Raw genomic sequence first — 26,922 nt, 5'->3', positions numbered from 1 at the left:
TGTTTTTCGAAAATAAACCGACATTTGTTTCTCAGAACTGTCGTATTCGAAATAACAAACGAAATTTGTTTATAGAAACCGTTTTTTCTAAAAAGAAATTGTCAATTATCATAAAAAAATATTGGTGGATTTCTAGGAACCAGAAATAAGTGGACTTAGGGAGAGATACATTACCTATAAGGAAAATAAGATCCGAGATTATTTTATATATCAAACAATACATGTGAACGTCCATTTGCAATAAAATAATTTCGACTATCAAATCAACAATAATTGTATTCAATGATCTAATTTAATGAACAGTTACAACAAAATTTCTCTGTAACACAGTTTATAAACTCGACGAGGAGGTTCGCCTTTTGTTTTCCATTTCCAACTTATTTCCCTCCACGCTTTTATTTATTTGGGAGGAGGAATTAATAAAAAAGTATACAATGTATAGTTTTACTCGCCGTTAGAACTTCATGTACGTCCTGGAAAAAAAAGCGAGATATGAAATATCCCCCCCCCCCCAAAATACGTTGCGTAAAATATTCCGAATAAAAAATTTCTCAACGAGGTCGTTTTAGAGAAATTTTCAATGGAGTGGGTGCTCCCACAAGTACCTAGCCTGACCTAGAGGTAGCGGTAGTTATTTGAAAAATATTAGAAAGTACACAATCTATACAAAACTTTTATTTGAAAGGCATTAGCCCAAATAATATGGAAGCTGAACTGAATTCTAAGCAGGGCGAGATTGCTAGTTCGTTATAAACAGTAAAATATTGTGTAGCAAAGTTTAGACGAGATTTATTAATGCCATATTACAACTGTCAATCCGTCACTGTCTATTCCTTATATTTTAAGCCACTTTTTTGGACATTCGAATTTCATTGTGTAATGAAACGCTTTGGGATATCTTGACAATCACAACGATTACCACTCGAATAATCGATCATAATCGATTTTTAGCCAATTACGTTTCTCAATTCGTAAAACTGAATGAATTATTATGTTTTAATATTTGTTGTATAAAATTTAATAATCAAACTTTCTATTGGATATTGTTTGTTTTATTACGAATTCGTGATGTTTTCTTATGACTTTTTGAAATTTAAAATATCCGTTTTTGACTAGCAGACATCACAACATATCCTGCAATTTCGGTTTTTATTCATTACATACTGTTTATACGAAATGTACAAGTTTATTTTGATATACAGCGTACTGCAAGGGAATTATTTATAAAAAGCAGTGGCTATACAACCAAACAGACTGAATACAATGTTCACGCCGATATAGATTGACGCGCGTTTCGATAACCAAGTTATATCATCTTCAGAAACTGAAGATGAACTGTTTATTCTAAGAGCATTTAGGCCCTCGAAACCTCCCGCGTGGATATCTGAATTTTCGAAAGCTTTAACTGACTTTTGTAGAAGTTTATTTAATTTCTTATTTTTTAGACCTCTTAATATGTTCATACTTCTAAATTTTCTTGATTTTTGGAGTCTTTGGTTTTAAAAAATGTCAAATTTTTATTTGTATTTCAAAATTAAATTGAAATAATGTCGAAAAATAAACAAAAATCATACTATATATGTAGTTAGTAGTAAAAATTTTATAAAAGGACGTCTGAGAACGTACAAAAATATACAAAAACAAAAATAAAAGTAACGTGTAAGTCTTACGTTACACAAAGTCAAAGAAAAATATTTAACAGTGTAAAATTTATTTAAAAAAATGGTAGCGAATTACACCACACTGTTCTACAGGAAAATCTCCAGCCAATTTAATGTTTCAAAGAAACATAAGAAGTGTTTATGATTTTTGGAATAACAATGTAAATATTGTAAATCATAAAGCTATTGATGTAACAGACTTTAGTATTAGTAAACAAAATGTAAAAGTAGATCTTAATCAAATATCTAAAAGTCAGGACAATCAATGTAAATATTTCAAAGGTAGTAGAAATAAAACTTATTTAATAGGAGATCATGTAGCAGTAAGGGATTATAGAGTTGTTAATAAGCCTTCTTGGGTAAAGGGAATAATAACCTAACCCTTATTACTTCTTCTTGATACGATATTTCGAATATTTAATGCAGGCGTTTAAGAGTTATTTTTTATTGTATGCATGCACGTTTTCCTTATTGTAGTAGGAGTTCGCCTCTCTCATTTATTTGAATCATTGAACCGTTAACATCGAATACACGGTTGTCAGATTGAACACATTGTAATATTAATTCCGAATTGTTTCTTTTTTAATTAATAAAGTAAGTGAGTTTTCACTCGTGGTATTTTTGCTCAACCCTAATCAAGACATTACACCATGTGAGTAAATAAATACAATAAACGGCTAGAAAAACTTGTTGTTTGGATTGTCTACTACAAGTTGTTAGAACTTTAATTAACTTGCTTCACGATGAAAAATATTATTAAGGAGCTTTTATATTTTTTCTGGGAATTGTGATCAAATAACTTATAATCGTGCGAAAAAGAATTAATAAAATACAAACTGAGTTTTGAATTTATAAAACTGTTCGTGCAATAACGAAAATCTCAAAAGATAATTAACGCTTCCTTGCGAACTGAATAGTAAATAACTTGTCCAGGTAAACATAGAAATATTTAATTTTCAGAATCAGTTGATTATTCAAAAGTATGAATAAACAACAACATTAAACAAAAAATAAATTCCTTGGAGCTACTAAATCGAAAAAAGTTACGATTGATTTTTTAAAAATTAGTTAGAGAAAACTTTGTAAGTGAATAAATGAAGTTTCCGTTTGTTGATATATTATTGGAATGAATTTTACATTTAACGAATAGCACTTGTCAAATCGTTAAGCAAAAAAAGCGGGCATTTCAATTCGCTAAAGCTTCGTAGCAGAAATTTAACATTTCATAATAACTCTTGCGAATATTTTATTCATCCCCAAAGAATATCGAGTTTGTGTGTAGTTTTGCCCGTTTCTCCAAGGATAAATTCGAAAGAGAATTTTCTCCTGTTTCAATACGAAATTACTTGTAATGCAAATACAGTTTTATTATAAAATTTCGTTTCTATATACTTGTATTATAACAAATTTTAATCTCAAGACTTCCTCGAGGAGCTCCATACTCAAAGCATCTTAATGTTTCCCATATGGGATTTTACGATGGGTCCAGTATAAGCCCAGACTTGGACCAAGTGTCCTAAACTTGGTAGGACTGTGATTCAAACCTGGTTGGGCTAACGTATAACTATCATTTATGTATCCCAATAAAGTTGGGCTAAAGTATAACTATCATTTATGTATCCCAATAAAGTTGGGCTAAATTATAACTATTATTTATGTATTCCAATAAAGTTGGGCTAAAGTATAACTATCATTTACGTATCCCAATAAAGTTGGGCTAAAGTATAACTATCATTTATGTATCCCAATAAAGTTGGGCTAAAGTATAACTATCATTTACGTATCCCAATAAAGTTGGGCTAAAGTATAACTATCATTTATGTATCCCAATAAAGTTGGGCTAAAGTATAACTATCATTTATGTATCCCAATAAAGTTGAGCTGAAGTATAACTATCATTTATGTATCCCAATAAAGTTGAGCTAAAGTATAACTATCATTTATACATCCCAATAAAGTTGCTCTAACGTTTTTAATAAAGTTTTTTTTAAGAGTTATTCACTACATAATTATTCATAACATATTGTGGTGTTTTATTCTAATATGATTGGAGGATTTTAGTGGGAAGTATGGAACACCCAAAATGTTTTATTTTCATTGGTTGTTGTTGATCTATCTATGTCAAACGATTTCAACATACTTTCGTCCTTTTTTTATTTGGTTTAACTCTTTTTACTTCTTTTTTATTTACTTAATGAGTCTTTCTCGCGCATTTTCAGTTTGGGGTTTAACGAAATGGTTCATGTGGATATTTTTTTCATTGCAATTTCAAATTAAACACTGTCTCAGTTCTACCATAAGATTACTTAGTATAGTAGTTATTTCCGACGCTTATTAAGGGGACCATCGTCATCGGAAAACCGTAAATTGGCCGCATTACAACGGGGTCCCTTATCAACTTCCAAACCTTTCCCGTTTTATCGTAAGATATATGGAATATACGTCAGAAAATAACTTTTTTTTATCTCTTTCAATCTGGACACGCAGAATATGTTACCAATAGAACGATTGTCGATGTGATTACGAAAGTAAATATATTGTATGAGAGGAATTTATATAAAACGACGATAATGATAATTCACTGAAATGTTTGACTTCAGTTTTTGTATACGACAACATGGTTATATAAACGCGAATTCATCAGTGTATTTGTGAATGTTGTCGATTTAGCTGAGGAAGCTGTACAAAGTTTTTTTCAAGATCAAAAATCGATAGTGATTCTACGAGGTCCAAATTCGATCAACTTTATCCAACCAAATCCGCACCTAGAGCAATTTCTCCAAGACTTATTCGACAGGTAGAGACTAGGGGATTACTATTAATGGAGAAGTGCAATTCCGAGGAATCAGCTACCAAGGCACATCTTTCCCGAACAGAACTTCATGATCAAAATGAAATCATGATTCTTCTTTGAAAACAATTGATGAGTCGAAAAATAGATTTTCGTCTTAAGAGACTTTCTGTTTCAATTAGAAATCAAAATTTGTTCGTACAAACTTCAATTTTCCAAAAATAAGATGAGATTCGTCTTTAGAAACTTTGTTTTTCAAAAAGCAAACCAAAATTTGACTTCGGGAATAGCCATTTCGATAAAAAACAATATTCGTCTTTAGAAACTTTGTTTTTCGAAACAAAAAAATATTGTCACAAGAGACTTCTTTTGCAATTAGAAACCAAATTTTGTTTGTAGAAATTTTATTTTTCAAAAAAAACCAAAATTGGTCTTCAGAAACTTTGTTTTTTAAAAATAAACCGACATTTGGTTTTCAGAACTGTCGTATTCGAAAAAACAAACGAAATTTGTTTATAGAAACCGTTTTTTCCAAAAAGAAATTGTCATTTATCATAAAAAAATGTTGGTGGATTTCTAGGAACCAGAAATAAGTGGACTTAGGGAGAGATACATTACCTATAAGGAAAATAAGATCCGAGATTATTTTATATATCAAACAATACATGTGAACGTCCATTTTCAAAATGAAATAATTTCGACTATCAAATCAACAATAATTTTATCAACGATCTAATTTAATGAACAGTTACAACAAAATTTCTCTGTAACACAGTTTATAAAGCCGATGAGGAGGTTTACCTTTTGTTTTCCATTTCCAACTTTTTTCCCTCCACGCTTTTATTTATTTGGGAGGATGAATTAATAAAAACGTATACAACGTAAAGTTTTACACTCCGTTAGAACTTCATGTACGTCCTGGAAAAAAAGGGAGACAGCGAAAAATATTCCGAATAAAAAATTTCTCAACGAGGTCGTTTTAGAGAAATTTTCAGTGGAGTGGTAGCTCCCACAAGTACCTAGCCTGACCTAGACATGTCTACTCCTTATATTTTAAGCCATTTTTCTGGACATTCGAATTTCATTGTGTAATGAAACGCTTTGGGATATCTTGACAATCAAAACGATTACCACTCGAATAATCGATCATAATCGTGCCAATTACGTTTCTCAATTCGTAAAACTGAATGTATTATTATGTTTCAATATTTGTTGTATAAAATTTAATATTCAAACTTTCTATTGGATATTGTTTGTTTTATTAGGGGTTCGTGATGTTTTTTTATGACTTTTTGAAATTTAAAATATCCGGTTTTGACTAGGAGACATCACAACATATCCTGCAATTTCGGTTTTTAATTCATTACATACTGTTTATACGAAATGTACAAGTTTACTTTGATATACAGCGTACTGTAAGGGATTTATTTATAAAAAGCAGTGGCTATATAACCAAACCGACTGAATACAATGTTCACGCCGATATAGATTGACGCGCGTTTCGATAACCAAGTTATATTATCTTCAGAAACTGAAGATAAACTGTTTATTCTAAGAGCATTTACGCTCTCGAAACCTCCCGCATAGATATCTGATTTTTCGAAAGCTTTGCCTGACTTTTGTATAAGTTTATTTAATTTCTTTAGATCATCATAAATCATACTATATATGTAGTTAGTAGTAAAATTTAAGAAAAGAACGTCTAAAAGCGTACAAAAACATACAAAAACAAAAATAAAAGTAACATGTAAGTCTTACGTTAAACAAAGTCAAAGAAAAATATTTAACAGTGTAAAATTTATTTTAAAAAATGGTAGTTTCGTTGTTGTTGAGTTTCAACCCAAAATTCATCACCCTCTATATGTTGAAAACGATAAAAAAATCAAAAACAATTGCTCATAATGGATAGAACAAATTTTTAGAAAAATATAGAAAACCAAACATGTTTATCGGTTAAATAATCACTTCCCTATTCACATCAATTTGCTTTTTTAATGGTGCACGCGGGCTTTTTTGTATTTATTTTCTACGACACTTTCCAATTAGAGTTGATTGGTTCGTGTTTATGTATCCATCTTTTCATAGCGAGAGGAATAAATATGCATTTTGAATAATTAAAAATGTAATAACAAAACTGGTATACATTTTATCACAAAAAAACATCCAAAAACAATAATGTATGTAATATATAAAACATGGAAATTCGTAATAAAAGTTGCAGACGGTGGAAGAATGAAGCTGTTAAAGTATCAGCGATGTTCAGAAACTATAATTTTGTATAATGTTCAAAAAAAAAAACAACAACTTATATATATAGAAATGTGAAAGGTCCCCGACACTGCCACACGACCAACGGATTCCAAAGTGCAATAAACAATATTCACATAGTCAGCGGATTCCAAAATACGTATCAAATAAATATAAGTTCATTGCATTAAATTAGAGTTCATTCATTGTTTTGTTACTGTTCATTGTTAAAATATTGATTTGTCTGTAAAGTTATTTTCTGTACAAATTATAAGTCGTTTATTTTAATAAAAATACTTTTTAAAAAAGTTAAAAGTGTCTTAAAGAACATTTCTGGCGCTGCGAACAAGATCAAATTCGTACAGAAACACAAGTTTTCCTGGTCAACTTTAGTTGTTAACCGAGACGATCCATCGAACCAAGGCGAGAAAAACGTAGTATGCAGAAGACATCACCAGTGATCATCCTCATTCCTCTTGTAAGTACAACATTCCTTTTCACCTTATTTATGAGCACTTTTAGCGATATTTCCGAAAGTAACTTACATTTATTATTGTCAAATCACTCTATAAACCCTTTGGACAGTTCTACTTCAGCTAATAGTTCTCGATTTTTTAAAAATCAAATTTTAAAAGTTCGAAACACTGCTAGCTTGAATATGTCTCTTCAAAACAATGTTATCTCCAGCCTCTGTGCCACTCTACCTGAATTTAGTTCGAAAGATAATCTTTCAACATTTATAAAATCGGTAGATAACTTAATTACGTTCCTTCGGTCACAGAATCTCACTCAATCTCAAGAATTCATATTAAATGCCAATATTATTTCTCGTATAAAAGGTGAACCTAGAGATTTTTTAAACTACTCAAATTTAACACTTTGGACTGATGCACGTCCAGCATTACTATCTAAATACGGAGATCGACGCTCCGAAGATATTTTACTAACTCAATTATCTACAACAGTTCAGTACGATAATGAGACGTATGACCAATATCACCAAAGAATCTCTAATAATTTAAATGATTTGCTTCAACACATAGCTCTTAATGATAATATAGAAACTGTAAATTTCAAAACCTCATACTTTAAAAATATTGCTCTCAAAACGTTTTGCACTAGCATTAACGAGCCATATTGTGAATATTTATCACATTTTCAAATAAATTCTCTCGATGAAGCCCTGCACAAATGTATCTCCTACGATAATCATAAAAATCAACAATTATATATGAACTTTTTGAGGAGTCAATAAAATAGAAGACTACCCTCTATCCAAAAATCAAAACAAAGTTCTATTCCTTCAAACCACAATAGATTTAATCAAACTTTCACGCGAAACCCTATTATTAACCCAAGTCCCCCACGAAATAACTCTTTTTCAAATATCCTTATTTCTCCCATAAATAGAATCCAAAATAACCACCCCTTTAGAAATAACCAAAGTTTCACTAGATCTCAGCCTAATAATACTTTTGGTAATAACCATACATTTAATAATCCATCTACCAACAATTCTTTTGGAAATAATCCAAACCCCCTTGCTCCACAACACCAAAGAAATTCTCTAACTACTCGCAATGTCCCACAACCAATGAGTGGTGTACAAAGTATTTATAGTAGAAATCAACCAATGAGTACTTCCACGAGAAAAACTTTTAATTTTAATGTTGATTCCCATCAAAATGAATACTTCAACCCTAACGATACTTTAGACTTTGACGATACAAATGACAATTTTGAAAACGAAAATTCTCATCCAGTCGTCCAGGTCGAAAATTTTTACGAAGCCACTCACGAAGCACCAAGTCAATCACAACAGAGAACTTTTCACAAGAAACCAGCAAAGTAATTCTATTAGGAATAGTTCATCCAACCATAATTCAAAACCAAGAAATTAGGAGAAGTAGCATCTTAATGACAAACGAGCCAATTACTATAGAAGGAATACGATACAATAAGAAAATTGTGCAAGAAATTACAGTGCCGCAAGTAGTCTCAATCAAGCTGCATCCGAAACACGAAATTATGCTAGAAAAACTCCAAATTCCAGAGACGCACGGACAAGTTCAACCCATTGAACCAATCCCACTCCTGCCGCAATTTTCCGCAGAACTCAGTATTGTTTCTTTAATTACAATTTTGATTATTTTAGCTATTTTAATAACAGTCTCTGTAAAGAAACGAAAAAGAATTTCCAGATTCTTATATGGTCCCAAACTACAACCCACTCAAATCCAGATTCTCAAGATTTGTTCTCAGAGACTTCGAGTCGAGGACGAAGTCAACACAAAAGGAGGGAGGAGAAATGTGAAAGGTCCCCGACACTGCCACACGACCAGCGGATTCCAAAGTGCAATAAACAATATTCACATAGTCAGCGGATTCCAAAATACGTATCAAATAAATATAAGTTCATTGCATTAAATTAGAGTTCATTCATTGTTTTGTTACTGTTCATTATTAAAATATTGATTTGTCTGTAAATTTATCTTCTGTAGAAATTATAAGTCGTTTATTGTAAATAAAAGTACTTTTTAAAAAAGTTAAAAGTGTCTTAAAGAACATTTCTATATATTTAAATAAATTTATTCATATTATTTAACAAATTAAATAATAAATAAATAATTAATAAATTTATTTGAAAAAATTATTATTAATAATAACAGTATGAGCTCTAATAGTAACTATTCCAACATCATCTACATTTTCGGAATCATTGTCTGGTTTTTCTTCACGATTAGAAGTATCGACAGCGTCTTCATCGAAAGCTAATTCTAGTTGAGGTATTGTCGTATCTTCGTTATCGTTTTCAATAATAGTACCCAGTTTGAGATCTTCTTGTTTATAACTAGAAGGTTCGCTTAACATGATAGGTACATTCAAATCTCCAACGCTTCTTTCAACTGGACTCACGAATCTAACGGTTTTCTTCGATTTAGCTATTATCGGTTTATCGATGTCGGTCAACGTGGAATTCACCCATTGATTTTTGATTATGGATTTAGCGAAATTACTATAATGAGAAGGTAATTTACGAATTAAGCACGATTTACTTTTAGTTATAACGATCGAATCGTTGGTATTAAGACTTTTTATACATAAATAATGTCTTGGTGGTACTCGAGGTAATTTCTCAAAAGTACTATGGGGAATGTACATTCCGTTTGCGTGGAAGTATCGCTGGTTCTTCTTTTCAATATATTCATGTTCATTATTATAGTGAATGAATCAGAAATTATGACAGGTGTCAAAACAAATCTGTCAATTTTGATATATAAACTGTCAATTATTGTTCTATAACTAGATATTAGAATGTGGTTTTTTTTACGCATTAAGCAAACACAAATTTCGATTAAATTTTGAATTTTTGTGAAAAAAATTTTGAAATAAAAGTTATAGATCTTTCAATTTTTTACAACTTTGTCATTTAACTTTTTTTTATAAGACTGCCAATAATCGTAATAAACCGTTTTTCATCGGACTATTATTTTTTTTGTTTCAAAAATTATCAACCAAGATTTATGAGCTGATGAATTGTAATCTTTTAATACTCTTTTAAACTTATAAACTCCTCCATCAAGTTTCAACTTCTTCGCGAGCTCTTAAGACTTGATTCGGAGAGACGTTAGTGATTCTAGAACTACTGAGAATATCGACAATACTCCATCTATTAGTATAACAACCAATAATATGAGTAGTTCAATTGATTGTTCGCCAAATTGGACATTGATCGCTGATTCTTCATAATTGCAACCAGATTTTGTGAAATTAGGATAAAAAATTGAATTATCTATGGAAACTCTAGTTAGAAATATACTTTGATTAGATAAAGTTCGCCAAAAGCTCCGGGATTAGAATGTTCTATGACTTGTTCAATAACCGTCGATCAGATCCGGGTATTTAAATTTCTATAGATAGTGAATATTCATATCATTATATTTTAATTTGGATTGTAAATATAGTGAATTTGACTCATATTTTGGATTGATTGATGTCTTATACCTTGTTATTTTCAAACTAAAACTATTTAGATGATGTTTCTGTTTGCCATTGAATAGGAGAATTTTTCAGAAAATCGGAAAGTTTTGAAATTAAGAAAAGTTACTTCACACACTGACACTAAATATCCATAGGCTTCTACAATATTTTTGCCAACAAAAACGAATCGAAAAGAGTCTAGATTTTTTCACAATAATGGCAGATGAAAATGAGTGGAATAATTAAGAAAGTCCAAACCAGAATTTCCAAGATTTAACCTCTTGCAGTATACAGCAACTGTCCATATTTCCGATTGAATTGAGCCAGGTAAATATAGTTCAAAGACACTGTGTAAAACAAGGTGTATAGAAATGCTCGAAGCAGTGTTGACCTTAATGAAAAAACTTCCTGCACTCCCCACTCTTCTAGAAGCTCTTGATAGTTTAACGGAAGGTAGAGGAAGTAATGAATGTGCTTTCCTGCACTCTATTCTGTCGTAAGAGTTTTCATTCAGTGTCTTAGCTGTGTCTGAGAAACTTGGAATAACTTTACCTTCAACTCCAAGCAGAGTACATGGATGTGCACATAGCTTCTCAACTCAGATACAGAAAATTCAGGAAAAACGAGTCAACATTTGTCCATACTTTTATCCGTTACATCTACAATTTTTCTTGAAATAGGGTGTCTAGTAAAAATTGAAAGTCAAGTACTAGTCTCCCGATTTTTCCAGGTTATCACATTTTCCCAGTCGAAATTTCGTCAATGTACTATCACCCTTCTATTATGATGATTATTAATTTTAGAAAACACAAGTATGATACAACAACCAAATTTTTTTAGTTTAAGTAATTCTTCACTAACTGCTGTTTTTGAGAGTCTCCAAAAATTTTCAATCTATTCTTTTTAAGATACGTAACAATATTGTACCCTAATTGTGGCGGAAAAAAATGTTGAGAAAAAAATTGCTATTGAAAAATAAATAAAATTGATTGGCTTGGACAAAAAAAAATTATCGGCTTGACAGTTGAATAATGAATTTAGTCATATTTATGACATTTTTGTGACAAATGAAATTGGGCATCAAATTGACGGAAAGGGGCATACATGTTTGGCTCTGCGGTTAACGTGTTAATCATGGAATTACTCATATTTATGATGCTTTAAGACAATATAATTGAATTTTTTTCTTGGAAATTTGAGGAAAAGGCATGAAAATGATAAAATTTGGGATAAATAATGATTTGCATGAAACTAATGAAAAAATAGGATTTTTCAACAAACTTTATTGAGAAAATTAAGAAATTGTTATCAAAAATTAGAACAGAAATTTGCATTCCCACAGAAAATTCCTTTAAAAATCACGACATCGCCATTCAAAAGTATCTTTCTGCTATTCTCCTTATACTTCGTCCACGTTCTATTCTTTATCCTCCTCTACTTCTTACTTCTCCTCTTCTTCTTGTTCTTCGTAGTCTTTGTTCGATTGTAACAGTGACAAATTGACAAGTATAAAAGAAACATTAAGAAAACGAATGGCAATACCAATACTGACAACTCCACATCAGATGATACTTCGAATGGCTAATGAAAATGCTTATAGAAAACAAAATTGTTAAAGTGAATCAAATAATAGAGGTAAATATTTAAATACAATAAATATATGTAAAAACTTATGGTATACATGTTGATTGGTTGATTGTACAAAGAATTGACACTGAGGACATACACACAGCTGCCCAAAATTTGTTAAATGAACATATCACGAAAGTAAAAGAAGATAAGAGAATACTTACATCGAGAAATCCAAGACATGTACTACTACTTTTACCACACTTACTATTACACTGTCTGACGCCTGTTTCGATGTTCTCCGTTAGTCTCTATTGTTTTGTACAAAACAAAAAAATATTACCGAGTATAATTTCATTTAAGATAGTCAGTTGATTGAATTAGTAAACTCACTCTGGCATTGAACAAAATATGTACTTTGATCCATTTGAACTATTTTTTGAAAGAAAGACTACTATTACTCAGATTGAATTAGAACAACTTCCAAATTCAGTGGTAAGTTCAATAATTGCTCATCTTTTACTGGATACTGTGGACAATTTGAATCTTGGTATCTCTTAAATAAATCCCAACAAATCATATGATTTTATATAAAACCCCCTAGTTATGAAAAAACCACTTTCGAGTATATAAACTCAAATATTTGAGATCACTAAAATCCTTTTCGTAGAAAATATGTATTGTTTTAATTTTTGTTTCCGCTCTAACTCCTTCATTATTTCCAAGTCGAACAACATTACTAACTAATTAAACAATACGATAGGATCGGGAAATATAAAAAGCTTTTCTTAGGTGATGACATGTTTAAAAAATGTTTTTAAAGAATTTGAATTTTAAAAATCTGTCCCCACTTTCATGAATAAATTCAAGGCATTTTTTTTGTAAATTAGTTTTTCCTTGTCCTTGCAAAATGAAGTACCCAATAGGTCCATGTATTCATGTTTGTTTCCTGTTGGAAATTTTTTTATTGGAACATCAATATCAGTGACATTATTAGAACATTTTTCTTATTGGTTATAAGAGAGTCTTACTCTTGGAAGCACTTACAGTTTCAGATGAATGTAATAATTCAATTTAGGAAAATTTAGATGAAGCGTCTCTTTCATGCATTGTTGTAAAATACAGAATATTCAATAAATATGCATGAATATGATTTACACAAGCTAAATGCTTTTAAGACGTTGGCAATATCTAATACTAATGAATGAATCACCTCTTCCCAAATAGTAATTACAAAGCCAGATCGATGAGTCCATCACTTTTTCATTTTACCACCTGCCTGTTTTATTACTATATCTATACACCAAAAAATTGCTAACAATAATTTATTCAAACTGCTTAAGTTATTTAAACAACTTTTTTTATAAACATTAAATATATTGATTAAATCTGAATTAACTAACTGTCAAAAAAGAACTCGCGTGAAGAACAGCAAGGGCACGGAGGTAAACGTATCAATAGTTTTGGAGCTCAACAAGATTTGAAATTTTTATAAAAAAATTCATGTATATCTTATATGAATGAATAATCTACATACCTTCAATTTCAAACACATATATAAACATTTTTCTTCAAAACAATTAGAAAACACAATTAAGATTTTTACTTCAACAAAGGGTTTGTGATAACCTTTTCAGAATGTAAATAAATGATTCTGTTAATGTAAAACGGTCAGTTAAACTTACATTCTGGTCCACATTTCTTAGAAGCATTCTCCAAAGCAACCATGGCATCTTAAATTCAAGCAGTTACAAAGACCCATTTTTGATTTATTTTCATAAGAAGTTGACGGCATTGCTGCGTCAAACGGTATTGATGTTCTTCGTGGAAGAATATCGTTATTTTTCTTCAATTTGTACACTACTGTCTCTGAATGGTAATAGGCTTGCGGAACCAGCTCATAATATGTGTTATGTATGTATGTACAAATGTATGTTTTTATATATTCATAATCATGAATACTACTCGGTACCTATGTGGTTTATAACCAAGTCCATAATTCTACATGCTTTTAAAGTTATTCCACTTATGTTACAGTTTCCAGAAAAGTTTTTTGTTCTAATGAATTTTCGTTTTTAGTTTCGTAATCCGAATTATTTATTTATACAGTGAAAAGTCTCGGACCTATAACTTGTTGTTTTTAGTATTATTAGAATAAAAATATCCTTTTTATTGTTATAACTTAATATAAAGACAGATATGCAATAACCTAAACTGTCTAATATCACTAGGAGCCAACTTCACAGCGTACTAGCATTTTGCCATTTTAACTTTCAACACAAAAAAATATTCTATGCAACGTTGTAAAATATTATTTTTGTTATAATACGTTGTCTAACATATACTGTAATAACATTGTATAAAGAATATTCTTTATACAATGGTTATACTATTATTATTCATATAGGTAAGACTGCTATATGGACAGTTGGTATTACATATATGTCTACACATTTTCATTTTATTTGTTTCAGATAGTTAAATCATCGTAATTATAGCGGTTTTATTTCGTGATGTACAATGCGAAAAATCGTTTTTTTCTTAAATATACGTAAAGATATCATCAATTGATGATTTCGATTGGTTAACGAGATAAACATTTCAAAGTGTTTGAATTTCAAAAGTCAACAATTGTCAAAAATATTTTTTTAAGTGAATGAAAGTAAGACGGTTAATAAGTGTTATTTGTATATTAAAATTGTAGAAGTTTTAAAATGCCGTCGACTTTGAGTAAAGAAACCAATTTGTATTACAAAAATTTGGTAGTGACAAAATTCAATAACTGGTTGAAAATGGTTAGGAGAAGAAAAAACAAACTTATCAAGACCAAAACTCAACGGTATCGTTCCAAGCTCCAAAGGAGGAAAAAGATGCTAACGATACGAAGATTATCGTGACTCCTGCAGATAAGTTCGATGCATCACCACCAATGAACTGTAGCGACGCCAATTCCAAGGAAGTTCTGAACAGAAAAGATGCGAAAGAGGAGGAACATATGGATTTTTTGAACGAGAGCTTCTACGAGAAAATGAGATTACGTCAAGAATTCAGAAACGTCGGTCTCTACGTGTATTGCGACTCTTGCGATAAGTATAGATACCTGCCCGACGTGAAAGATCCCCTGGATCTATCTGACAAATGGTATTGTTGGATGAATCCAGATGGGAGGTATAATAGATGCGAAATCAAGGAACAATCGATCGACGATAAAGAAAAGGAGCTGATGATATTTAATAAATATAACGCGGGTAGCATCGTCTGGGCGAAAATCGAAGGTTATCCATGGTGGCCGGCTATGGTGGAAGATGATCCGGAAATCGAGAATTATTTTTGCTTGAAAGATTCCTTAGAACCGGTAAGTCTAATATTTCTCTTGGTCACTTTCATTAGGTTAGTGTTGTAAGTACCATTTTTTTAGTTCATGTCACGTACAGGATGATTTTGTTTTAATATCGAAATTATTAAGTTACCTTATATACAGGGTGATTTTTTTACTTATTCTAATATTTCATTTGAAGTGGAAATCGAAATAAATTTCAAGTTACCTTAAATAGAGTGCGATTCTTTTTATCAACTGAAAGTGGAGAGTGGGAAATTTAAAAACTCGTATACAGCTTTATTTTTTTTTTAATTTGTAAATTTTGATGGCCATATACAGGGTGATTAATCGACTTTTTTCGTAATATATTTCGATAAAATTCTTGAAACGACACAAGGTATTCGATCTATGGAGTTAGTCACACTGTGTATTGACGGATAACGATTATTTTCAGACGCACTACCACGTGACATTTTTCGATTCCGACGCGGTGACTAGATCTTGGGTGAAGGCCGAAAATTTGAAACCGTTCTTGAAAAATATCGACGATAACCTTGTCCTGAACGATAAATTCAATAAACTTAAACTCAGGATGGACGTAGCCGTCAAACAGGCTAAAGAAGCCGTCGAAATGAAGCTGCTCGACAGACTGAAAAAGTACAGCTTCATATATAGATATGCAAAATCTTCGAGAAACACGAAGCGACAGAGATACGCGAGTGAGGATGGTGGCGGTAAACAGAAGAAACGCGCAAAGTTGGGTGATGAGACGGAATCTTCGGCGGAAGACTACGAAGAAGAAGAAGAAGAGGAGGATGAAGAAGAGAAGGAGGATGAAATATGAGGAGAATAGCAGAAAGATACTTTTGAGTGATGGTGTCGTGATTTGAAGGAAAAATGTTCGTTCTAATTTTTGATAAAAATTTGTTAATTTTCTCAATAAAGTTTGTTATAAAATCATTTTTTTTTTTATTAATTTTATGCAAATAATTTTTTATGCCTAATTTCGACAGTTTCAGCCTTATCCTTAAATAAAAAAATAAAATTCACATATAATAGGGGAAACAAATAGAGAAAAAATCGATATTTATTAGAGTAGTCTGGGATACCGTTCTCACTCACCTCATCAACATTTCAGAAGGAGCTGTTATTATACTGATACTCAATCGGTTCATCCTATACATGCCTCTATGGTTGGTAATAGTTTGAATGACACTGCCCCGCTGGTATACTTTCGAAAGCAAATATGCTTAATATGGATCCAGCTTGAAAAAGTATGTGGGACACTCCCATCGGGTTTCGGAATAACCACCACAGGGGAGCCCAAGTCGATAGTGACAACAATTTCAAGCTGCTCATACAATAAAGGAGTGAACAGTATAAAATAGAACAACAATGAAATTGTATTAAAACATACATATAAAATAAACGAACTAAAGCTAAATCCTAGAATATACACAGATCTTCTTTGAAATAAACAAATTTAGTACTGTTTAGAGATTGAGTAAATACAAAAAGATTATTATTATCTTTGGAATTTACATAATCTAAATATAACCCAGTAAATACAGGGTGATTTTATATTCGACCGACAATGCTTTACCACAGAGAGATCTCAATAAATGATTCATTTTGATATAGGAATGTGAATCCTTACGTGGCCTAGTTGTTGAGACTGTAGCATATTTTGTTTTAAATTGTCTGAATATTTCTAGTTGAAAAACTAATAACCTTTTATGGAACTAAAACGATCTATCTTTTGAACAATTCTCTTGTTCATTGGCAAACAGAAACATCATCTAAATAGTTTAAGTTTGAAAATAACAAGGTATAAGACATCAATCAATACAAAATATAAGTCAAAGTTTTAAAATTTCTATACAAAATCTGTCACACTGGAATTTTCTAGAAAACCAAAATAACTTCACAATTTTCAATAATTATTTTTGCCCGTACATTAAAATTAGGATTTAGTTACATATTCACTGAGAAGTTCAATCAAGACAGATAAAGTGTGTTAAGTAAATGGATTACAAAAACATTTGTGTGAAGATCAATTATAGAAACGAACACTATTATACAAAATCAGAAACAATTTTTCTATATGGAGAAAATTCTAATTTCAAATTAACTTCTGTTAACAATGTGATTTTTAATTATAAGAAATTTTTTAATCAAGAAAAATGGCAAGTAACAAAAGCAGTTCTATACGATTCCCATTATATTATTTTAGAAAAAATTTGAGAGCATTCATTTGCTATTTTTCAAAGAGCATAAACTAGAAAATAATTATAATAATAATTTCAAATTGTTCACAGTATCTGGTACAAGATGAGTAATTATTGAACTTAACACTGAATTTTAGAGTTGTTCTAATTCAATTAGAGTAATGATAGTCTTTCCTTTAAGAAATAATCCTTTGATAATTTGCAGTTATTACAAATACCAAAATCAGTTGATATCTTATAAATCACTTCTTCCTGTAGTTTTTTGTATCTTTCGACCAAATGGATCAAATTACATATTTTGTTCAATACTTTTAGTGAGTTATTAATTCAATCAAATAACTATCTAATATCAAATTATACGCAGTAATATTTTGTTTGTTTGTTTGTTTTGTACAAATCACATAGAAACTAGAGGAGTACATCGAAACCGGCGTCAGACAGTATAATAGTGAGTGTGGTGGTAGCAGTAGGTATTAGTAAATGCAGCACACAAATTGTCCTCGCGTACTTTATGAAATAATCAACACTTTTCCATTCAATCAAACTTTTATTCCGTAATTGTATCATTATTGGAGGTATCTTCGGCTCCATTTTCCAATTTTCCATACTTATACAATTCTAAATTATGTATGATTGTATCAATCACGTTCAGAAAGAAATCATTTTCATTTACGTTTCAAACGAAAGGCATTCTCACATTTTATTTGAACGTTTTAGCTAGTCTCCCTTATAATCTATAATATCTCAACCAAGTCACACACAATCAAAACTTTCCAGAACAGTTCTCCATTACTCGTTTAGTTCGATTTGCACATATAATGTTTAATTTGTTCAAAGTGATTAGATTGGTTATATGGTAATTGCCTTAAAAGTACTTATTTAAAAACAAGTGATAAGACAAAATTCATTTATTAATAATTTATAATAATAAACATCTCAATGCAAAACTTAAAATTCTTTAAGTGAAACTCAATAACGAAAACATATATTTCTGGTGAGAAAATTAGACAAGCTACATTTGCATCTTATCGCCTATTCATATTGATAGCTAAAAAAGGAACAGAACACTCTGTAGGTTAGAATCTGAAGTTTCATTCACTGAGAAGGAAGCAAAAAAATCGGTCAAATTCACTGTTACAGTTTAAATAAAACAAACTTTTCACTTCAACTTGATGAAAGTACTGATGTTGCTGGCCAGGCTAATCTATTAGCCTTTGTTTTTTGTTTTCATATTACTTTCATCTTGTTTTTGACTTAAATTGACTAATAATTATAATAAATAAGCATATCCTCATTAAAAATCTATGTGTTTGTCTCGTGAAGGCACGAAACGTCGTATCGAAGATTTGTTGGTACATGTCTATAGTAAATTTGTATTCAAATAAAACTAGTATTTGATATTATTTCTTTCAAACATTCTATGCTAGATAAAACAAAAACATAAATGAATACAGTTACATAGCAATGTTGCCTAGCTTATATTTTTTTATAAACATTCTCGCCAAAATTATTTTCTTGATCTTTGTTTAGATCAATTGCGGGAAATATTGTCCATTAACCAAATTTAGTGAAAACTAGAGCCACATTCTTATTGGTTTTTAATAATATTATGATGTATAAATAAATATTTTTGAAACGTAACATGCATCCAGATAATAAACAAATAAATTGTAAAATTTGACAACATTGAGGTTTACTGTAAGTTGGCTTCAGTTATATTGAAACATGCCAGCTGGGTTAATCTTTTTTATTCGTCCGTCCAAGGTCAAAGTAAACCAAAGTTTCAAACAAAGGAACTTCGGAGTTCATTATAATGTTAGAAACGGAATTGGTATCTAATTGGAAAACTTAAGTTTTGTTTAAGTTTTATACGTGAAGATTAAGTGAATGTAGTTTATGTAATGAAGTAAATTTTGACTGAAAATGTATAAATTTTTAAAATTTTGATTCTTATAGTAGGTATGTACAATTATTTTTCACATTTTCTACACCTTTAACTAAGTAATTTGATAAAAATACTCACGTACACACCACAATGTTTTATGTTGATGAATATGATTTAAACAAGCTAAATGCTTTTAAAGTGTTGGCAAGTGTTTGAATATCTTTTTTAATAACAAGTATAGGCACTACACCAATATTGGAAGTAGTTTACAAATAATTTATTTTTAGCTAAAGTAGCGTGATTTCTCATTTACCAAAATGGTCTCTAATAAAAAAGAATTATATGTACTATAACAATTTTACTGGTTGGAAAATGACCGTGTTCTTCAACCACTTTACCCACACGCCTATTTATATCTAAGCGTGAGGAGCGCTGCACGTACTTGTTAACTGTACAGCACTTAGACTGTAGCAGTTGCTGATTTTTGGTAGCACAAAACGGTATTTTAGTATAAGGCTAAAAGACATACGCCACTATGAATAATCTTTTATTTAGCAACTACTTTAGGTCGTAAAGCTACAGTAGTTGGTGCCTTATTGACTTCTGTCGATATAAATTGAGACACTTTCAGGATAAAAAGTTATAATAAAATATGACTACACTACACAAAATGTTAAACACACAACTTGACCTGGGCCCAAATACAAATCATTTTTAAATGCACTGACAACTCACTCCCATTTTTTTTTTGAGATCGGGTAGTCGTAAATTTATTAATCATTTTTGAATGATCATCGATTCTAAAATCGAATGATCATTCATTGGTTTGAGAATATAATTCTCGAACATATTGGGCCCCTTGAAACTTGAAAAGTTTCAAAATGCTCGATAAATGGGACTGAAATAGCATTAAAATGTTTGTAAGCATGTCAATATCGCACGGTAAAAATTAAAAATCGAGAAAGGGAATTCAATGCATTTTATGATATTAAGAAAAATTAACGATTCCTATTGGAAACTACATTCTAGTAACCAATGTAACTACTAAAAAAATGTAAACAACAAGGTGGTTCATATAACTTACAAGCCTATGTTGAATATCAGTCACTTTTCACCGAGAAGTGACTAATCAGACTCAGGAAAAGGGACTATTTTAGAGATGGCTCTGGTGTATATACCAGTTGCTGTTTTAACTTTTACTACCCCCACATTCCCATCAGGCCCCGGCATCGTTTCGATGATTCTTCCTGTAAACCACTGTAGAGGGGGTAGCATATCCTATTTAAGAAGAACTAAAGAATCAACTTTCAGATTAGGGAAAGACTTAAGCCACTTTGGTCGATTTTGTAATTGATTCAAGTATTCAGTCGACCAGCGGCGCCAGAATTGTTGTTGTAACTTTGTTCATTGTTGCCATAGTGACAGCCGATTTTCAGGGATGATGGTATTATCTTTTTCAGGAAAGGAAGTTAGGCTAGCGCCGATAAGAAAATGACCTGGGGTCAAACATTCCAAGTCAGAAGGGTCATTAGATAATGGTGATATAGGTCTGCTATTTAAAATTGCCTCTATTTGGGCTAGAATTGTAGAGAACTCTTCATATGCTAATTTGGAGTCTCCAAGAATTTTTGACATGAGCTTTTTCGAGCTTTTTATTCCGCTTTCCCATATTCCTCCAAAATGTGGCGCTCTAGGAGGTATGAATTTCCATTCAATTTTGGAATGCGATAAAAAATTTTGAATAGAATCAATATTATTTTGATTTTGGAAAATATTTCTAAATCTCTAAAAGTGTTATCAGCGCCCTGAAAATTATTGGCGTTGTCGGAATAAATTTTGGCAGGTTTGCCACGACGGGAGATGAACCGTTTTAGGGTCAAGATAAAGGCTTCAGTTGATAAAGAAGTAACAGCTTCAATGTGAATAGCTTTAGTGACAAAACATACGAAAAGCGCAATATAGCATTTCACCAAGGGAGCTTTTCGTAATTTGGAAGATTTTATGAGAAATGGGCCACCAAAGTCCAGTCCTGTTTTTTGAAGCGGTCGAGCAGGGATGACTCTATCTCGTGGAAGGTCTGCCATAATTTGTGTATATGGCTTAGTTGAAAAACTAAAACACTTATGACAGCTTCGAATAAGCTTTTTGGTAATTTTTAAACCATTTAATGGCCAGAAATTTAGTCGAAAATTGTACAATACTCTTTGAGCTCCAGCGTGTCCAAGCCTTTCATGTTCAGCTTTAATCATTAAGTTGACAGTTATATTTTTTGACGGCAGAAGTAATGGATATTTTTGGTTAAAAGAAAGGTCAGCGTTAGCAAGACGTCCACCGACTCGAAGCATTCCTTTATCGTCTAAAAAAGGTTTCAGCTTATTTATTTGCTTAGTTTAATCCCATTAATTTCCTTTTGAAATTTAGTTTGTTGTAGGGTCTTGATTATAAAGATTTCAGATTTGCTCAATTCGGATACAGTCAAAGGACCAGAAAATTTGTTCGAATCCTTACAATTTCTGATGAAACTATGTACGTACGCCATTGTACTTTGCAACTTCTTATAACAGGAAAATTTAGAAAATAAAGTTAAAAGAAAATTTTCTTCTGTTGGGGTAGTCATGACGACAGTTTTTGTTTCGGGAATGTCAGAAAGATGAAGGTTTGGGTATGCAAAATTATCAAATTTTGATAAATCGAGAGTGGGATTTGATAGAAATTTAGGTCCATGCCACCAAAGTTTATTAGAAATTAAATTATTTGCGTTAGTGCCACGTGACACCAAATCAGCGGGATTATCGATAGTATTTACATACCTCCATGAATGATCTTTAGTTATGGCTTGAATTTTAGCAACTCTGTTGCCTACAAATACTGTCCAACGGCTGGGTTCACCATTGCGCTAGCATAAAGCGATCTGGCTGTCGGACCAGAGATTTATAGAAATAATATTAATCTTTGTTTGAAAGTTTTTATAAATTATGGAGCATGGCTGATAATTCTAACCGAGGAAGTGTAATTGTGGTAGAAACGCGATTTTGCCGAAATTAAATTACAGGAAACAGAATTGTCAGAATAAATGGTTCGTAAATACACGCATGCGCCAAAAGCTTTCAGACTCGCGTCTGAGAAACCATGCATTTCGATGAGATTGATAGATTTGTCCAAAAAAATGAATCTTGGAATAGTTAATTGAGATAGCTTAGGAAGATTGTTTACGAATGTATGCCATTTTTCCAGTATGATTGGATCTGATATCTCTGTGTCCCAGTCAAGTTTAGCTTGCCATAATTGTTTGACCAAAAGTTTTCCAGACAATATTATGGGATTATAAAGTCCAAGAGGATCGAAACATCGCGATATGGTTGAGAGAATTTTTCTCTTGGTTGCGGGGAATATTGAAAAGGTAGTGGGGACAGAAATGTTCAAATTATCAGGAGCTGGGATCCAATTTAGGCCTAGAACTTTATTTTGAGAATTTTCTAAATCAAGACTAATGCATTTTTCAGGATTTTGTAAGAAGGAAGAATTGTTTGAATCGGAAATTCCAGCGAGAACGTTTGAGTTATTTGAGGCCCACTTATGTATATTGAACCTGTGATTTCCTAATACAATTTTTAATTCTTGAATTAATTTTATCAATTCATGTTCAGAATTTGTACCTGAAATTATATCATCCATGTAAGTTTCGGATATGAGGGCATTTGCCGCTAAAGAGAAATTGGAACTATTATTATTTGCAATCTCTTGCAATACTCTTGTCGCTACAAACGGAGAGAAATTGCAACCATAAGTTAGAGTTGATAACTCAACGCCCTGCAGGGGTTGTTGAGGATTTTCTCGCCATAATATATTTTGTAAAAAACGATGTTCTGTGTTTATAGAAATTTGACGAAACATTTTTTGTACGTCAGAAGTTATCGCAAACTTATTTAGCCTGAAACGGCAAAGAATATCGAATAGATCTGGTTGCACCTGGTACCCTTTCAAAGTTATATCATTTAAAGAAACACCTGTTGAGGTAGGGCAACTAGAATCAAAGACAACACGAAGTTTTGTAGATATACTTTGTTCACGAATTACGCATAAGTGTGGGATAAAATATTTTAATTCGTTTTTTGAATTAGTGAGGTTAAGAGTGACATATTTTGCCTGTCCCAAGTTTACATATTCAGAAATAAATTTACTATATTCAGAAAATAATTCTGGATTTTTATGGATTCTATTTTCGAGCGAGAGAAATCGCCTTTTAGCGATCAGAAATGATTCACCGAGTTTATGGTGTTCTTTTTCAGATTTCAACGGGAAATTGACTTGGAACCTGCTGTTTTCCAGAATTTGTGTGGAATTTTGAAAAATAGTTTCCGCTAGTTCGTCGTCAGACGAGAGAATACTCTTAGAAGGAATTTCCTCCTGTTCCCAAAATTTAGAAAGAGATGAACTTAGGTCTTTGTTCGATATAGAAATATGATTACAGCTTGTAAACACGGAATCATTATTTTGAATATTCACGGAATTAAAAGAAGCACTGCTTGGAATAGTTCCAGCAATTATCCAGCCTAAGCCAGTATTTTGTAAACTAGGTAATTTTTTAGCGAGATCTATGATACCTGTTGTAAGAAGTTTGTAATATAAATCGGCCCCAACTAGAATGTGAATCTCCGATGGTATGTTAAATTCTGGATTAGCTAGAATAATATCAGTAGGCAGACGTAGCTGGCTTACGTTAATTTTTACTTGTGGTAATTTGCAAGTAATTTTTGGCAATACTGCACAAGGTATTTCAAAGTGTTTGATCGGATTGGAATGTGGAAAGAATTTTAAATGAACCATTTTATTTGTGGTTGATACTGTTTGTGATATGCCGGAAATTTGCAGTGTTTTTTCAAACGTTTTCAATTGTAGTTTATTTACTAGTTCTTGTGAAACAAATGAGTTTTGGGAACCGTTGTCTAGCAGAATAGTAGTTTTAAATGGGTTATTGTGATTTTCGTTGGTTTCAGCATTATTATAATTCTTCTGTGGTCTAGAAGGATTTTGTCGATTATCAGTAGCCTGGTGAGAATGTGAATTTTCGTCAATTTGACGATTAAAGTTATTATTTCGATTATTTATCGATTTGGTGTGAGGATGTTGACCATTTGTCGTATGTACATTAGAGTGAATAGATTGTGAGTTGTTATAACGGTTTTGGGAAATAGAACCATTATTATTATTATGTGCATTATCATTTGCACGGAAAGAGTCAGAATGGAGATAAGTATGATGTCTTTTTTGACATATTGAACAAGATTTTAGAGATTTACAATCCCTTGTGATGTGGCGCCCCCCTACACAGTTTTTACAGAGATTATTCGAATGTATGAATTTATATTTATCACTGATAGACAAATTTTTAAATGATTCACACGTATAGATACGATGTGAAGCATTTTTACAATAATAACGATCTGATTGACTGTTTGTAGGAATTAAGAATTCACGTGAACAGTTGTTTTCGAATATTTGGTACTAAACTTTTGTTTAGTATCATTTGAATTAGAAGTAGAAGCTCGAATATTTTGAGTGCGCTCTAGAATACCACTACGTTGTTTCAAAAAAGCGAAAAAATTCTCAAGGGACGGGATTTCACCTTGTTTTTTACTTTGTTCAAATAATTTACGAGTTGGTAGATCTAGTTTTTTATCTATCCAGAAAATAAGAATATAATCTAATGACTGTTTTGGATTTAAATTTAGTTTTGACATTGATTGTATAATTTTATACATTTTAGCCGTTATTTCACGTAAAAGCGTAGGGCAAGTTTTGCTCACAGGTTTTTGTTGGTATATTTGATCAATTAAGTTATACAGTAGAACACTTTGATCATCATACCTTTGTTCTAAAGTATCTATAGCTATTTGAAAATTGTCATCCCAAAGTTCTAGATCGTCTATCAATTGCAAGGGCTCGTTAGAAAGGGAAGCTTTTAAATATAGCAATTTTTTGATATTTGTTAAGCTATTGTTAGAAATAATCAGATTTTCAAAGAGTTGAATGAATGAAGGCCACTCTGACGTCTGACCCTTAAATTTAGGCAAGGAAATATCAGGTAACTTGACGTCGATATTACAATTATTATTAGTTTGACTCTGAGAGTTTGAATTATCGTTCGATGTCAATTCATCAATCATTCTAGATAGTTCAGAATTAGTTGTGAAGTATTTTTTCTCAACTAAGTCTATGTCTTCGTTATCTGATAATTCATCCTGAGAGTTTTCAATAAGCATTTCAATTTGACCTTGAATATTTTCATATTGTAAGAAATACTTTTCAAGCTTGTCGCGTCTGTTTATACATTCATTCATAAATGCAGTTTCATTTGTAACAGTAGATTGGGAAGTTATCCAGTTATTCATTCTGGTAATAGAAGATTTCACAGATCTTCTCTGTGTTTTTAAATTTTCCAGAGACATTTTTTGGAAATTTCACTTGCAATTGTACGAAGTACGAAATAGAATAGATTGGAATTTTACAATTGAAACTTGAAATTATACTAAATTGAGTTCGAATATTTGGAAATATCAAATGAACTAGCAAGATATTGATTTCTTTTAACACACAATGCACTTGGGAAGATTAAAGGTTTGATCCTACCTTGAATACTGGAAGTTACTGCTGCCTAGGAACACAGGAACTTGAATATCTTGAAGGAAGTTGAATTTTCTGTGACAATTGCATATAATCTCGAAGAATAGTATGAAGAAAGGCTCTGTAAATACCTTTTTTGCTATCCGGCTCGAAGGACCACAAAGATGGTTGGAAAATGACCGTGTTCTTCAACCACTTTACCCACACGCCTATTTATATCTAAGCGTGAGGAGCGCTGCACGTACTTGTTAACTGTACAGCACTTAGACTGTAGCAGTTGCTGATTTTTGGTAGCACAAAACGGTATTTTAGTATAAGGCTAAAAGACATACGCCTCTATGAATAATCTTTTATTTATCAACTACTTTAGACCGTGAAGCTACAGTAGTTGGTGCCTTATTGACCTCTGTCGATATAAATTGAGACACTTTCAGGATAAAAAGTTATAATAAAATATGACTACACTACACAAAATGTTAAACTCAAAACTTGTCCTGCGCCCAAATACAGTAAATAACACTTGAAACGTAAATTGAATAAAAGAACTATGTTAATTCATCAAGAGAAATTAATTTGACTTTTCATTTTTAAATGCACTGACAACTCACTCCCATTTT

The 26,922-nt window shown here is 31.4% G+C and overlaps 1 protein-coding gene across 1 annotated transcript; it reads right to left on the bottom strand.

The window, feature by feature from the left end:
- Positions 1-22,654: 22,654 nt before the first annotated feature.
- On the bottom strand, positions 22,655-26,130 carry LOC130451905 (uncharacterized). Its single transcript, XM_056791257.1, has 2 exons — positions 25,442-26,130; positions 22,655-25,055 (listed from the first exon to the last, which is right to left on the bottom strand). The coding sequence occupies exons 1-2, from the start codon at positions 26,128-26,130 to the stop codon at positions 22,655-22,657; spliced, it is 3,090 nt and encodes a 1,029-aa protein (XP_056647235.1).
- Between the last annotated feature and the right edge of the window lie 792 nt (positions 26,131-26,922).

This window comes from Diorhabda sublineata, chromosome Y, assembly GCF_026230105.1.
Source record: "Diorhabda sublineata isolate icDioSubl1.1 chromosome Y, icDioSubl1.1, whole genome shotgun sequence".
Lineage (NCBI taxonomy): Eukaryota > Metazoa > Arthropoda > Insecta > Coleoptera > Chrysomelidae > Diorhabda > Diorhabda sublineata.
Note: the sequence above shows the minus strand (reverse complement) of the source record. Positions and strands in the feature narration are given on the sequence as shown.

Coding starts and splice junctions, on each gene's coding strand:
- LOC130451905 (XM_056791257.1), bottom strand. CDS start 26,130: ATGTCTCTGGAAAATTTAAAAACACAGAGAAGATCTGTGAAATCTTCT. Junction 25,056..25,441: donor CGTGAAATAACGGCTAAAAT/GTATAAAATTAT, acceptor TTTGTCTATCAG/TGATAAATATAAATTCATAC.